The following is a 15,709-nucleotide window of genomic DNA, read 5'->3' on the forward strand; positions in this document are numbered from 1 at the left end:
AGAAAAAGATCTGATGGTGAAATTGTAAGTTGCACTTAAGATATCTTATTAATGATTCTGCGGAAGTTGCGCGTCTCCGGAAGAAAAGATTCGCGAAAGCCACCGGGACGACGATGCTATCTTAAGAGTGACACGCAGTCACTGCTGTTGCTGCCAGTCGCAGCGGCTTCATCCGAGACGGGAATATCGAGTTTGCCGCCCGTGTCACGGCACGTGGCCTTCCGTCGAGACGAACATCGCGAAGTTTATCCGTCATTTTATGCGGTATACAAGAGCCCGCGGAAAATAATTAACGGCGCTGCTGGTTGGAGAATCGCGTGCGCCGCGTGCTCGGAGTAAGAATATCAGCCGCGCTTCCCGTGCGGAAATGGTTGGAACGGTTCAAGAACATTAACGGAAAGGGATATTTGGAGTCTGACGGCGGTGGCGGCGGCGGCGGCGGTGGTTTATTCGCGCGGAATTTCTCCAGCAGCCTCTCTGTAAATTTGTATTCAGTCCGAGATAGCGTAAGGCTTATTCTCGAGGATTCAAACATTAGCAAGCTAAATAAGTTCTCTATTAAGAAATATCCAAGTGGCGAATTACATAGGACCACCGAAAATATTTTCTTTTCTTTTGAATCTTCTCTGTTGGAGCGTTTGTCAAAGTTGTTGAAGCAGTTTTCAAACCGCGAATAAGATATTACAGACAAACGCGAATCTGAGACGTGATTCACGACAGTCCCGGTCTATTTCCCATAAAATTGCGTTTCATGGCGTTGACAATGCGCGATACCGAGATATAGACGATGATCGAGCTGCGAAAAATTCAGCGGGGAAAATTAACGCGCGTCGCCGTCTTTTTCACGATGCGACGCGACGTTTTGGGCACGCGGGTCGTAAATTTTGGCGGATCGACGCGTTGCGTTTTCGCACCTTGTTTATTTTTTTTTTTTTCGACGCTGGCGAAATTTACAACCGAGGCTGTAAAGCTTACGCGATAATGTGTGAGTGTGATGCGCTTGCATTTCGCGGCGGGGTTCCTCCAGCACTTGAAACACTCATTTGAAAAATGAAGTTTACGGCCGCGGCGCATATTTTTTGCGGTATAAACGTGGCTCGCGCGTGTCAAGCATGGAAATGTATGCAGTTTTCCCTCTGGTTGCTATTTTTCTGTTCTGAGAACTCATTGTGTAAATTTGACCTCAATATAAAGCATTATTAAAACATTGTACATTAGACGTCACACGAAATGGTGGAGGAACGATACTCGATGAATTTTTCCTTCGAATATTGTCTTCATTTAATTTCAGGTATTTTAAAGATGATCAATTTATTTCGGAAATATAATGTCGATCATTTTCAGAGTAAATGGTCCACGTTATTCACAAAGATATATAGAGACGTTCGCACTTGCTCCGATGAGCGAAATGATATTCAAGGGAGTACATCGCCGCGCATAAATGTCCCGATTAAAGCAGGTGTCGCTCGAAAAGAGTTGAATGGTATCCCAATGCAAATGGTGCACCCTCCCTCGTTCGCTCCCAGCCTTTTCCTTCGCTCCCTATTTTAATTTCTGTTTACGTACACACACGGCGCAAATATTGGCATTTAAAGTGGCTTTAAAAGGGTCGTCGGACCGTACGTTGCGGTGCGTGAAATCTTCTCCGGCTGCTCGTAACGGCGGATTAACGACGTAATAATTTTTACAGCTTTCTAGACTTTGTCGCGCCGATGAAATTTGCAACGTGAACGAGGCGACTGACACTTTTCGTGTATATACATCGTCGTTCGATATTCACTTTTTATCAAAATGAGTTTTTCTCAATTTCGACTTCAAAGCGCAGGACGGATAGTTATTAAGTAACATAAATGTTACAAGACTTAATGAGTTTTATTTTTGTCTCTAATTTGAATATCGACCGCGTGTGTGAGGTTCAATTTCCGTCTTAAAGTAAACTCATTAAATAACAGAAAGTCTCCTTTCAATGACTCCAATTTTGGAGACATCGCATCGTACATAATATAGATAACTTTTGTCCCCCAGTTTTGCCATGATGTATTACATAAAATCGAGCTCGTTCGAAGGCAATCGCTGTGATCGTGACTGGTTTCTTTTTACGAGGAGGCCGCTAAGAATCTGCGATTCACCCCGCTTCGCGAACGATAGCGATAGTTTATGTGCGGACGGTCGGTTTTGATTTACAGAACGACGTGTCTGAGGGTGACCACAAGCTTTTTAGGGGCGAAAATGCTCGACGCGTGCGAGAAAAGTAGCAGTGCGACACGTTCTGTATGCACGGCGTGGTGCCGGAACACGTTTCCGCTATCAGAACGCCGTCGTCGTCGTCGTCATCCTCATCGTTCCGACGAGCTGCTGGTCGTTCGCCCATCGAAATGGACCTTCGCCGACCGGGGGATATTTCATGTAACGCGACGTACGGTCCGTCGGTCTTTTAAGGCCACTTTAATCGCCGATATTCGCGGTGCGCGCCGGCGTGCGGCGAACGAGAATTAAAATGGGGTGGAAAGGAAAGTGTGAGGGGAAACTAGAGGAAAACGAGGGAGAGAAGCGAGAGAGAGAGAGAGAGAGAGAGAGAGAGAGAGAGAGAGAGAGGGAGAAACAATGTTGCTCCCGTTATTCGCATAAATTTGCTTCGATCCATTCTGCGAGCTCCAGCACGCAGTAGTAATTGCAGCGAGAAATTAACCCTCAAGTTACGCGTTGAAAGCTTGACGTTACGAAGGCGTTACAGAGTCTTAAATAACAATTTTTTTTCATTTGCCAGATGAAGAAAAAAATAGATTCTCGTCTTTAGTTTTTTTCGTAGATCCCTCTCAAGATTAAGATATAAAAATCTCTTTTATTTTTTAAGCAATTTACACTTTATTGATTAGCGCTCTTATAAAGGATCTCTTCTATATCTTCTGTCAGAATATTATATATAGGTGCATTCTCGATACGTAGCCGCGTGATGAGATGCATCGAATAAGTACATACAGTGCAAAATGGAAGAAGAGCACGACGAAAGTAGGATCGGCGGAGGGAAAGGCAAGGAGGAACTTTGGCGGCGGCAGGGAGAAGACGGTTGATTAGATTTTCCGGAGATTGAGGGGGGGGGGAGGGTAGAGAGACGCGCGAGGTGGGTGCAAGAGGTTGGCAAATGCAGCGCGTGTTCATGTCGAGGACATACAAGGAATCGTATTATCGACTCCCCCGACTCACCGCTCCTCTTCTTCCCTCCTCGTTTCCTTCACGACTGGAGGCGCGATGGGGGATGAGGCAAACCAAGGAATTATGGAGGAATTGCATACGTGCGCTGCGTCCCCGATGTTGTATTATATAAACCGCGAATATAGTCGGACCTACCTACCTATCCTTTCAGTTTATATAATGGGATGGTGTGCGAGGGCAAAGAGGTGTGAGAGAGGACGTACGGATGCGGAGCGCGCGAGCGGGCGCACGTTCGCACATCCATCGTGGAATGCTCAAAGGAATCACGGCGTGCGCAACCCCGAGATGCTCCTCAGGAGGGAAGAGGAGGAGAAAAGGGGGTAAACACTCGCTATCCCGTCGCTAAAGTGTTTCCGAGTGGCTGGAACGAAAACGCGTCTCTTTATACGGAGAAGAGCTCGCTGGAGACGCGCGCGCGTCCGATTTCAATCGCGAGCCAATTTATCGATCGGATGCGTTCCACGAATTTTTCACGATGCTGAATTATGCGGCGCAAATAGCGCGCAGTGGTACAATAACAGATACGATAGAAATAAGGATTCGTCTGGTTCTATGAATGCAACGCACGCGGAATTTGTAACGCTAACGTGAATCGAATTAAAAAGTATCGATTTAATGCACGAAGGTACACACATCAGGATTTACAGGCTCAAACAAAATCAAACATAATAAAAAAAAAATTACTTGATCTCGCTACGTAATTGGTTTTGTCATATTAACTCGCGTTGTTTCAGATCCCTTTTATTTTATTGTCCGTAAATTAACGAGAAACGCTCGAGGATTAGCCGTTAAAGAATATTAGCTGTTTTCGTACGGATCGTACGTTTCCGTTTCAGTAAGACATAATTTATGTGACTTTGATTGAGTTCGCTGGGTCGGAAAGGTTTAATGGCTCAGGAGAATTCCACTTGTGGCAAGAGATATAATTTTATAGCGTTGTAAATTGGATATTGAAACATAGAAGTTAATTTCAAATGGAATTTTCTTTGAATAAATTTTTGGAATGTGTTAATCAATATAAACAAACAATTTAAAACAAAAATTGTGATAAAAATGTATAAGATTGGAGGGATACTTTACTTCAAGGCTTTTTTTTTTAATCGAGCCAATTCGTTGCAGAGGTACTCTATACAAAGGTCGGTGGTTATAACTTACGCTGCGCGAAAGCTTTTTTCGACGAGGAAAACATTTCGGCCGCTGAAATTCCCGGCGTAGAAAATACCGAAGTTACAGCGCGCTCGCGCCGTGGGGGAGAGGATCATTCTGCGCCATATACGACACACGTACAGAGCGCAATAAGGATTTAACCGGTGTAGGTAATACGAAAACCGGTATCGGCGTACGCGAGTGCCTGCGATCGAAAGAAATCGCGCTACGCGCGGAATCGCGGGCAACTTATTTCTCCGCAAAGGAGCACCGTAACAAGCGGAATCGACGGTCCGTGTGCGATTGGGCTAAACGAATCGCGAAGCCGAGCCTGCAGGAGAAACATTTCTGATTAGACTTCCGGGCGTTCCGAGGAGGGGTTGGAAGGTCCCATGTATGTCTTCCAGGTTCAATTCTGTTCTTATCGGAACGCCGGAGAATTGTAAACAAACGTGAAACCGTATTACAAAGAATGTCACAAAATTCTTTGGATCAAGTAAGGTGTTAATTAAGTGTAATAACTACTTCGTGAAATATTATTATTTATGAGCTTGCAATAATTTTTTTAGAAATAATTTGTTATACGAAATGAAAGATATTTTTTGCCTAAAATATTATTATTTTGACTATTATCGTTAAATTGTTGTAGCGCTTGAATACTTATAAATAGACCCGTGCACTATATACTTAAGATTTCCCAACGCTATTTGACCTCAATACTCTACTATTATTTACAAAATAGCATTTAAAATTTGTAGGAAATATTATTTTATTGTTCTTTAGCAAGTAGATAATTTCTCTGTAGTGAACAGAGAGGCGCGACTTTTGGAGCCGTGCAAACCGAGATCGCGATTCGCACGGTACGCGGGGGGTGGAAGATAGAAATGGGTCGGGGGTGGGCACGTGTACGAGAGAGTAACCAGTTGCCGTATCGCCTGGTTGAATAACTGCGATCCACCTGTCACGAGCAGGTACAAACGTCGAACAGTAGGAGGAGGAGGAGGAGGAGACGGTCGTGGAAAACACACCTACACGATGTGCGCACGCTGTTGGAGCAAAATATCGTTCTTTCTTCGATTCCATAAAATTTATCAAACGACCCACCCCGCTGAGAGCAACCGATACACACTGCGTCTCACGGTCGTTCGCAGCCCGCGCAGATTGCTCTCGGGAGAAACGAGGGAGGCGTACTGCGCAACGTCGCGATTTCTGATAAAATGAAAAGCAGTAATCGACTGATTGAGTGAGTTAGATACAATGCTCTTCGATTCCGTTGTGGCGGGTAAAATTGTTAAATTTAAAATTTGCTGTTTCGTTTTTGCGACTTTTTGCAGACACTTTTTTCAGACGTCAATTAAAGTACGTGATGCTGATGGTATGTGATGCTTTATGGTTATTTCAAAGAATATAAAGTTCACTAATTGGTTAATCTCGTTAAATCTATTAAATCTCTGATAATAAAAGACGTTTAAAAATAAATGCATTATTCAATTATATAGTTCACAAATGTGTTAATAGTTTTATGCTATGTGATTTAATTAAAAATTGTTTTAATTATACGATTGTGTAATTTATGAGTTGCATGAATTATGCAATTTATAATTAACAAAGTTTGTAATATTTTAGCAGTTATTTGAAAGACTAATAAAATATTTCGAAAAAAAGTTTTTATGGGGCTGTTAAATAAAATAAATATGTCTATCCAGATGAAATATGTCTATCCAGATGAATTTTTATCAAACGGAAAACCTAGCTGTTACGTAAAAATTGTATGAAAAGCGCGCGTTGAAGTGAAGTAACAGGTATTGAAATATTTAATAAATATGGCGTTCGCTGTTGCCAATCTCCCCCGGGAGGGAGGAAATCAGCCGGTTAATAATAGTCAGTCGGACGGTTTCATTTTGCGCGATATTTCGTTACAAGTGGCGAAACGAGGTTTTCATTCTATGAATGCAGGCGGTCGTTCCATTTCTCGTAAAAGCCCGCGAGACGCAAAAGACATACGGGCAGGGGAGAAAGAGAGGAGGAGAGGGTGGGTTTTAGTTGTGTATTCGGAAATAGGAGAGGCGCGGTGTCGAGACGAGAGTAAATAGAGCGACTCCGTAACGCGCGCGCATTGAATAGAAAGATTTATTCGGCAGGCGCGGCGGGACAACTGTCACCTGAGCTGCGCAAGCCCGACGCGACACGCTGACTTGTTTACATTGTGCCATTTTCGCGTTTTAACAAAAATTCCGCGGATGAACGCGGATGAATGGACAATGCCGTGGTTACAGGGTTTATCGTTAGAAAGACATAAACCGAGACACGAGTCTTGGAAAATTTTTTTGAGGCTTTGATTTATTGTATTTTATTAATTATTTTATTATCATGTAATTATATTATAGAGCACGTATAATTATTTTACCGCCTTAAATTTTTTTTTTTTGAAAATATGATCGATTGTACGGATGGACCAGTATAGCTTCCCAATCGCATCGTGTGGGTATGTGTGAGTATGTGTGTGAACTTACACATTCTGCTTTATGTAGAATACTCACCGATTGCTAAGCACTTCCGTCTCTCGACTCGAGATTCTTTTTACTCCCGAGACCCTTTTGCCTTCGCGCTCTTCAATTCTGGATGCAATTTTCCGTCCGATAGATCGCCGCTTATTTTCTTAGATTGCGCCGTTGGGCTACACCAGTTCGCGTCTTGCGTGCTCGCCGACCGCGACGACGAACGAATTACGTCGGGTTCGAAGAAATTCCGGAAATTCCCGGTCCAGAAATAACGTTGCATTAATTTATGTTCGCGATATATAAACAAGCGCAATTATATGTATAAATGCGACGTACGTGCCGCGTTATAATATAATACTGCGACGACATTACAAGACGTAAATCGCAGATATCGAATCTGAGTGAATATATAACGGTAAATATATTAACAGTAAAATATACACAGTGATGGCGCGGACTGATGGATGTCCGATCAAACGCGTAAAGGAAAATAAAAAAGCCGCTGATTTACCTAAACGATCAAACTTTGGTTGAAATTTCTCGTAAAAGCCCGTTTTTACGCGACATTAACCCTCGGTGCATTTATGTACTTTTTGTGTATCCCGTACCCTGCGATCCTAGCATCATCAATTAATTACATTGGCAAGTTGTACAAAAATAAATTATAATCTATATTGTTATTATTTTAATTGGACTCCAGTTCAATAGTGGCCTTTAATTTTATCATTATTTTATGTCCTACCTTACATCAAGTGACATTCAATAATGGCAAAGAATATTGATAATAGTAAAAAATATTATATGAAGAAATGCCAGATTCCAGTTTTCTGCGACGTTCTTGCATTTCGCGCAATAGTCGCTACATTAGTGATACGTACGTATGGTAATTATGTAACTGGATAGACTCTCGACTTATTTTATTGCGTGAAAATATAAATTTTTTTTTTTAACGAGGAACGTTTTTGTCTTTACGTTGGCCGCGGCCTAATTTAGTTTATGCTATCGCACGTCCATTATTTTCATACGATTATTTCGTACATACGCTCGAAACTGGCGGTCGAGCTGACAGTGAGGGATTTCCGCGCATAGAAACGCGCGCGAAATCAAATTCGGTGGTTTTACCTTCCAAATTGGAGTCGTTTAATCGACGCCGGAGTGTCCGCGACAGAGCCCCCCCATTGTTATTTCGAATTGAATATATGCCGTTTTATGTCGCGCGGCGCGACCTCGGTCTGTCGACTGGAAGCCTGCATCAGCCATATCGAGTTGCATTTTGAACGGTCCGCGTGGATTTGATTTCTTGCCTCGATTCAAAGATTAATGGGTAATTATTATACGCGCTTTTCGGCGAATTTTCGGCTTTTCTCGACTTTTACCACAATAGCAGTATTGTGAAGGCAAAAAGAGCTATTCAGTGCCATATATATATATATATATATATATATATATATATATATATTTTAATTAGTTGCCTCGAAATATTTCAAGTTAATCTAATGGGCGGATTCATATATCATACAAAGCACGTTTTTACGAAGATAAATTTGAATTATTCCAATTACGCAATTATCATTTAGAGAGAATTAATATTTAAATTACGAAATAGAAAAACATGTTCGGGGCAGAAAGAAAGTCGCTTGATGAATTAACTTGGATGAACTCGTTCGTTCGCTCGCGCTCGTTCCGCGCGGCCTTATTGAATTAACTGCCGCCCTGTCCTGCGTATAGGATCCAAGTAGGATATCATCCCCGAGTCTCTCGCGAGCGAGGCTGTGTATGCATGTAGCCCGGGAGAAATTAAGCGGGAGCTCCGCGAAAGAGTTTTGATTCCGCCTGGCATAATGCACTTCGGACCACGCGATAGAAATTCCGCGGGCATTCGCCCTCCCGTATAGGGATTCTCTGCGTACTTCAAATTTTCCACAAACGAGTTGCTAAGCGCGGCTTAGCCGGCCTTCTATGCGGCGAGTTCGCATTACGAAGTTGGCTCCGTTCCTGTTTTCCGCTACCGCGAAAACGGCCCTTCTCGATCGCGTTTCCTCCGCGCGCGCGGCAGAGATTCTCCAACCCTCTCTTCTAACCCGCCCTCGTCATATTCATTAACGGCCGCCAAATGACACGGAATTGCGGCTAAAAGTGCGCGTACTTTGTCGCGTAACAAGGTTCACCATCCTGGGCGATGTTACCTTGAAAAGCATGGTACCTCTATGCGCCGCTGAAACACGCGCGCGCATAAATGGTACATGTGTGTGTGTGTGAGACACCGAACACGAACGTTGTGCGAGGGAGCTTTTAAAAATATAATTGGAACGTCATGGAAGGTGAAAACACGAACGTCGTTGTGACGCGAAAGTACGCGACTTTTTAATAATTACGCTGTTTTTATCATCCCAATGCGCGCGGCCCGCTAATGGCGGCGAAATTACGGAACATATTAATTCGCGCGAGGTGGTAGATACTGAAAGGCAAAAGTAACGATCGTCCTGACGAAATTGATTCGATAATAATGGCTAACGTAAAATATATATACGCCGCGACGGCAGAACGGATTAAGCCATCGCGTTTGTTTGTATTAAATTCCTGCCAATATTTAAAAGTATCCTCTGTGATATCTCCTCCCACACTTCTCTGTACGTGAGAAAAATAATATAAACCGGTAATATTTTAAATAGAATATATATTCAATCTGGTATTGAAAATACATTTTACGATAAAAGTTGTAGCAGAGGACATAAAATAACTTTGAAATAACAATGATGCTTGTTAGACATGAATCTTCTACGACATCGATAAAAATTCAAAACATGTTTGCGTCATTTCACATTTACGAAGGCCTGGTAACTTGATTTCAAATGTGGGTACCGTGGGGCTAAGAATTCGCCGTGGACGAGTATTGAGAGCGCAGGTGTGCCCCGTGCGCACGCTTAACAATCGAATTAATGTTTAAAGATTTATCACGCGGATCACGCGTATATCCGGAGAGAGAGGCGCGGAAAGCAATTAGGGCGGGGTGCGCCAGTCGCCAATTTGTACGGTTTACGTCGTTACGAACGAATAAATCCCAGGGCCCGGCGTCGCTGTCGTTACTACGAAGATTAGATTAACTGTCTCTTCATTTCGCGAGCGGAGACAGTTATTACCGCCGCAGGGCGTCTCGCGCCGAGAGTAATCGTCCGATCGTGCGCGTTTCTCGTCCATAAACGTTTCGTACGGCGAGACTTCCAACTTCCTTCTCGTTCCCTCAACCTTGCCGCGATTGCACGCCGAGGCTTACCGAGGGCTTTATAGCTTACGATTAAAAGCAATGCCGCGCCGAAGAAATGCTTCTGCGCTACCGTTTCTCGATAACGTGCGACTCGAAATGCGAACGCGGTTCTATTAAGCGTCATCTGTATGCTATTGGTAGATGATTGCTTTGATACGAAGGATTAGGATATGAATTCAGCTTCCTCGGATATTGCTTGAATGTATACGCTTGAATACAATATCGAAAAATTTAGTAATTAAACAGTACCCAGATAATTAATCGATTGCTTCAATATTCCAAAAATTCAATCTGCTGCCCGGTCCACTTTCTAATAAAATTATCCTGGATGTTATTCGGAAAATGATTACTCAATCCCAGAGATATGACTTCGGGTAACGGGACGGTGCTTGAGTACGCGGTGTACATACGAAGATATGTGATAAGACACGGGTCTCTATATTGGCCGCTGTGTATACTTTGTGGGCGACGTTCGCGTCTCTATTAAACGCCGTCTTCAATCCTTTATTTGCAATCGGCTATCAGCTCGCAGTTGGCACTCAAAGGGATTTGTCTTTCAGACATGACTGCGCGCGCGATCGATCGCAGAATGTATAAATTGTCTCGGAGCTATATGATACCTTTTCTTTCAATTACGGATATCTCGAGACCAACGCAGATCTTCCGTCTAGAATTTTTCGCAACTTCTTCATTTGCAGCGTTAAGTATCTCGGTGGCAACAAACTCCCGACTTGAAATCCGATTAAAATCAAATCACGCGAAATTAAGTTATAAGTACAAGACTTCGTTATACAATTCCGTCTCTGTAGCTGATTTTGCGAATTAAAATCTTATTTTTCCTCACTTTTAATTTAGAAATTATATAATTAACATTACAATGTTAAGACAATTTGTGTTTATCATCTGCCGCGGTATAGGTACTTTACATGATTATTGATTATATGATCGTAGAATGATGATCCACGATGGATTTGCTCTATAATCGAGAGAAAATATGCTGCTTTTGGCTTCACAGATTTTAAAATGAACGCAAATAAGCGCAATCTCGAAAAAATATTGGGATATTCCTTATTCTGATTAACAAAGTAGTATCTATCTGGACTGAGAGGGCCCGCCTTCTCTCTTTGCTCCCGCGCTCGCCAGCGCGAAATGTGGAGTCGCGTCGGCCGTACGCGCGCGACTTCTTATCACCGGCGCGTTCAATGCATAAAGCATAAAGTTCGTATCTCATGCATACATTCATAGAGCCGTCGGTGCGGCAGCGCGATGGCGGGAGCGAGACGAAAGTCATAACTTACGGTGCGTCCCACGCCTCTCCATCCCCCTGTCCGCTCCTCCCTCGGCGTATGTATCCCATCCCCCGTAACCACCGTCGTCCCACTCTTGGGAGTATCGAAACACCCGCAAAATCACCGGAGGGTGACTGAGGCACGTATGACGGCTGGCATTCCTCTCGGCAGTTCTCAGTGCGCTCAAAATTCCATTTTCCCACGGAAAAATTCCATTTTTCCATCGGGGGCCCCACCTTCCTCTCTCTCTTTCTCCCTCCCTCTCTCTTCTCGACCGATTCATTGAAAAATAGTCCACTTACCGCGGCCTCTTTTTGCGATAAATCAATCGCGCTTTTCCGACTGTAACTTCGCCTTTACTCCATATAACCATCCCTTTCCGCTCCCCGTCCTTGCCATCTTTCATTTTTCTTCGACGCGGCCCTCTTCCTCCACAGGCGCGCCTAGGCGCGCCTTCGATGCATCGGCCGCGGGGGATGGATTGTCTTCCGAGATGACTGCTGACAAATAGGGAATCGATCCGTCGCCGCCGCGCATCAGCCGTTACGCCATAAAGCTGCCGCAACAAAGCGTCGTTTTGATGCTTTATGGGCATCGCGTCGCATCGCCGGCCGTTGGCGGGATGACGTTGTCGGAATCGGGAATGGATGTGCGTAGCTTGTATTGGCCGTCCAGAGGGAAAGAGAGAGGGCGAGAGAGATGTTCGTTTAGCGGATGAACCGAAACGTCGAGCGGGCGTTGCGACGGCCAACGCGTTGCGCGTTGTGACGCTTATTTGTTCGCGTTGCGTTTGCATGCAAACTCAACGCTAACAACGAATTTTACTCTTGTATGGGATACACAATAGAATTTTGGAAGCCTTCTAAAAGTTGGATTCTCTCTCGTCAACCTTAGAATGTCACGACTGACGCACACACGTACGATAAATCTCTTATTTTGAAAAGCTTATTATTTAAGTATCTCAGAAAAAGTTTTTACGATTTTCCACAATATTCGTATTCGAGAGAATCGACTCTGCGAGAAAATATAGATTGAAAATGTGAAATAATGTAAATGTTTTTTTTTTTTTTTTTAAGAATGCTCAAATATTTTGTATTTATTTTCATTGCTATTATTTACATATACATTATTTACATAACATTTTCGCATTTTATTCTAAAAGCTGTCTTTTTACATTTTTTTCAGTCGAATAAATTGAGCCATACAAGAAAATATATGAACACGCACTCTTATTTTAATTAATTTTTTATTGCTATTATTGAGATGTATATATAGATAATATATTTAGATTTTTGCATTTTATTCTAAAAGCTATCTTTTTACATTATTTTTTTAGTCTAAAAAATTGCTGCATCGAGCCATACAAGAAAATATACGGACGCGTATTCTTATTTTAATTAATTTTATTGCTTGCAAATCAATATATCCCTGGCGAAAATAATGTTTATTGAAAATTTATATGAAGTGTTACTTAAGTGTTGAGTAGATGTTTTATTTGAGCTTTAAAATATTTATTAAATTGTTTATGAGATGTAAATTTAAACATGGAATTGTTCATGCGATGATCACGGCTACGTTTGATTATAGACGTTCGGAAAGTGTTGTGTGGTGTTTTCAAAGTGTTGGAAATGTTCACGAGGTGTTTTAATCAGCAGTTCTTTTAATAAACAGATTATTTTCGCCAGGGTAACCATCATGCATTATTTGGACGAACGACAGACGCTTCGCCGCGTCGATGCTCAACTCATCTATATTTCTACGTGCATCACTTCGGCTACACTATTAGTGCATCGTAGAAATTGTAACTCTCGGAGGTGATAGTGGATCGCAGATTGATCTGCGTTGGGAGCAGGTGCGGCCCGTGCGGGATCGATGGCTGCGCGTCGACACTTTCTTTCATCGCGTGACATGCAAGGGAATAAAAATTCCTCATCCGCGGTTTTATCGACATCGCGGAATGAGTCGGCGGATGTTCCGCCGACGAGGAAAAAGCGTACTGTCGCAGGATGCGGAAAGAATAGTGTGTTATCTGACGCAAAGATTCCACGAAAGACACTTTGAACATTCACCCTGAACATTTTATTACAATCAATATTTCATAATTTCGTATTACGTATAGATACACACATACACACATATTATAAATCTTTTAGTTAATATTAATTGTGACATTGGACATTGTATTTTAATGTTTTCTCATAATTGCCGTGATTTTTTATCTCGAACGTACAACTATATACACAGTTTTCGAAAACACAAGTTTTTAGAAAAATCTTTATTACGGGATTGGAAAAGTTTGAAACGTTATATTGAAGTTTTTCATCATGGCGTTTACTTTCAAGATAGTGTTTGAAAAGTTGAAAAAGGCAGTAATGTGATAAAAGAAAATATGGATTGTGCCGTTAGTATTAGTCAACAACCACCTTGGAAAACAGCTTCGAGTGCAACTTCCAGTATAACAAAGATTAAATATACTTTACTTTGCTACAACCTGTAACTTCCTGAGAGCTTACTATTATTCCGTCTGTGTTGTTTACATTGTGCGCTGTATGAGGGAATCGCTAATAAAATAGATACATTTCTCTCTTCTCTCTGAGCCATTTCTGGTTTTCTTATCTAAATTTAACACATAAAACTAACTATTATTTATTTAGCACATTTTCTTAGATATTTTCTTCTTGTATTTTCCTATACATCTTATTTCTGTCTTTTTTTCTATTCAAGAGAAATCTTTTTTTAAAAGCTGTTTTATTTTCCTCTTTAAGTTTTTAGCCGAGATGTCAAGGAGGGACCGTGCAGAGGACTCTCCTCACGTGCTCCTCGCCAATGCTTAATGCTTAATCGGTTTTCATGAACTATTGTTCATATGCGCCCGTTCGTGACAGTCGAGTCACGAGTGCGCGTGTATTACGATGCTTCCGTGATCTTCAACCCCGTCGAAATAACGAGAAGACGCCTCTCTCGGCGTAACTCCCTTAATTGGTGATAGGATAACTACGAGGTGGTCATTAATTACAGTCGAACCCCTGGCGTTGCGGTTAGTTTGCTTCGAAGCTACTTTCGATCTTCTGCTCCTTCACCCTCCTTCCATTTCCGCTATATACCACTTTTTCTCGGCTGCTCCCTTTTTCTTCCTTGCCAATCCTTTCATTTCTGCAAAGAGTATCGAAAGAGTTAAAATAAACGATAATTAAAATTGACGTGTTCTCTTTCTCTCTCTTTCTCCTTTTTACATTAGGGAAAGAATAAAATGAAAAACTGTGGAAATATAAATAATATGTGATGGAAGATAGAGCAAGAAAAAATTTTGCGTTTACTTATAGATATGAACCTGATATGAATAATTAATCCGGTTTATTCAACTTATTGATAAATATTTAATATCGTAGGGACATATTTCAATATTGAATTTCTCATTTGTTAGTTTTGTTAACTGTTAACAAGCTGCATGTTTACTGAAAAATATTTCTTGTCTATTTTCAGATCGCCGACTGGTGTCCCGAAGACTCATCAAAAAACTGGTCGACTCTCATGGCAGCGCGGAAACTCGCAGCCCTCTTCGCCGCGGTCCTGCAACTTTGCTTATGTGAGTGAGTCTCCCTTTCTCTTCATGTTTGCACCCTGAGACTCTCGTAATCCGTTTACAGTTTAGGTTGTTTGAGACATCGCCCGCCAAATCCCGAATGTGAGAATTCACACAAAGTTCACGCTTTCTAATCTCGTAAGAAATGAATATTCTTTCACATTTGTTGTTATTTTTTTACATGTGTCTATAACTTTGTCTATACAGCGAATAGCCGAGTTATTAAGAGCTCAAGTTATTAAGTCAACTATCTTGATAAGTTAGAGACGCCATTTCTGCGTCTCGTCTTCAGGCGAAAAATTTCTGATCATTTTTTTGGCGTTTACCATCCCCGATCTTCTCGCGATGTCATACGGAAGTCACGGTATTTCCGAGCACGGGAGAGGCCATGGCGGTTCTCATAATTCGATGAAAGAGCCGGGACGAGCGAAGGAAGCGAAATGGACCGTCGTAACGGCGGGAGAGCCGCGTCACATCGTCGTGACGAGAAAAAGGACGAGATTGAAGGTCCAAGGAAAAGGATGAATCGAAAAGAGACGATCGCACGAAGGCGTCGCCTTCAACCGCACCGACTTTCATGAGGAAGCCACGGAAATTCCCCCGATGTCGTACAACAACTTTCCTTCGCGATATTGTTTGTTCTGACGACAGCGAGTGTGCTGAACCGTTACGTCGAAGCGGGAATAGCGCTCGAATATTTGCTGCGGAATAC

The 15,709-nt window shown here is 42.3% G+C and overlaps 1 protein-coding gene across 1 annotated transcript in view; it reads left to right on the top strand.

The window, feature by feature from the left end:
* The window catches only part of LOC112457763 (lachesin-like), a 136,004-nt gene that overhangs the window by 93,347 nt on the left and 26,948 nt on the right, over positions 1 to 15,709 (top strand). The window contains exon 3 of the mRNA XM_025020991.1: positions 14,898 to 15,000. Within this exon, the coding sequence (XP_024876759.1) occupies positions 14,946 to 15,000 (55 nt within the window). The 5' untranslated portion in view covers positions 14,898 to 14,945. The remainder of the gene's footprint in view (positions 1 to 14,897; positions 15,001 to 15,709) is intronic.

This window comes from Temnothorax curvispinosus, unplaced genomic scaffold (genome assembly GCF_003070985.1).
Source record: "Temnothorax curvispinosus isolate PA1 unplaced genomic scaffold, ASM307098v1 QBEX01000740.1, whole genome shotgun sequence".
Taxonomy (NCBI): domain Eukaryota; kingdom Metazoa; phylum Arthropoda; class Insecta; order Hymenoptera; family Formicidae; genus Temnothorax; species Temnothorax curvispinosus.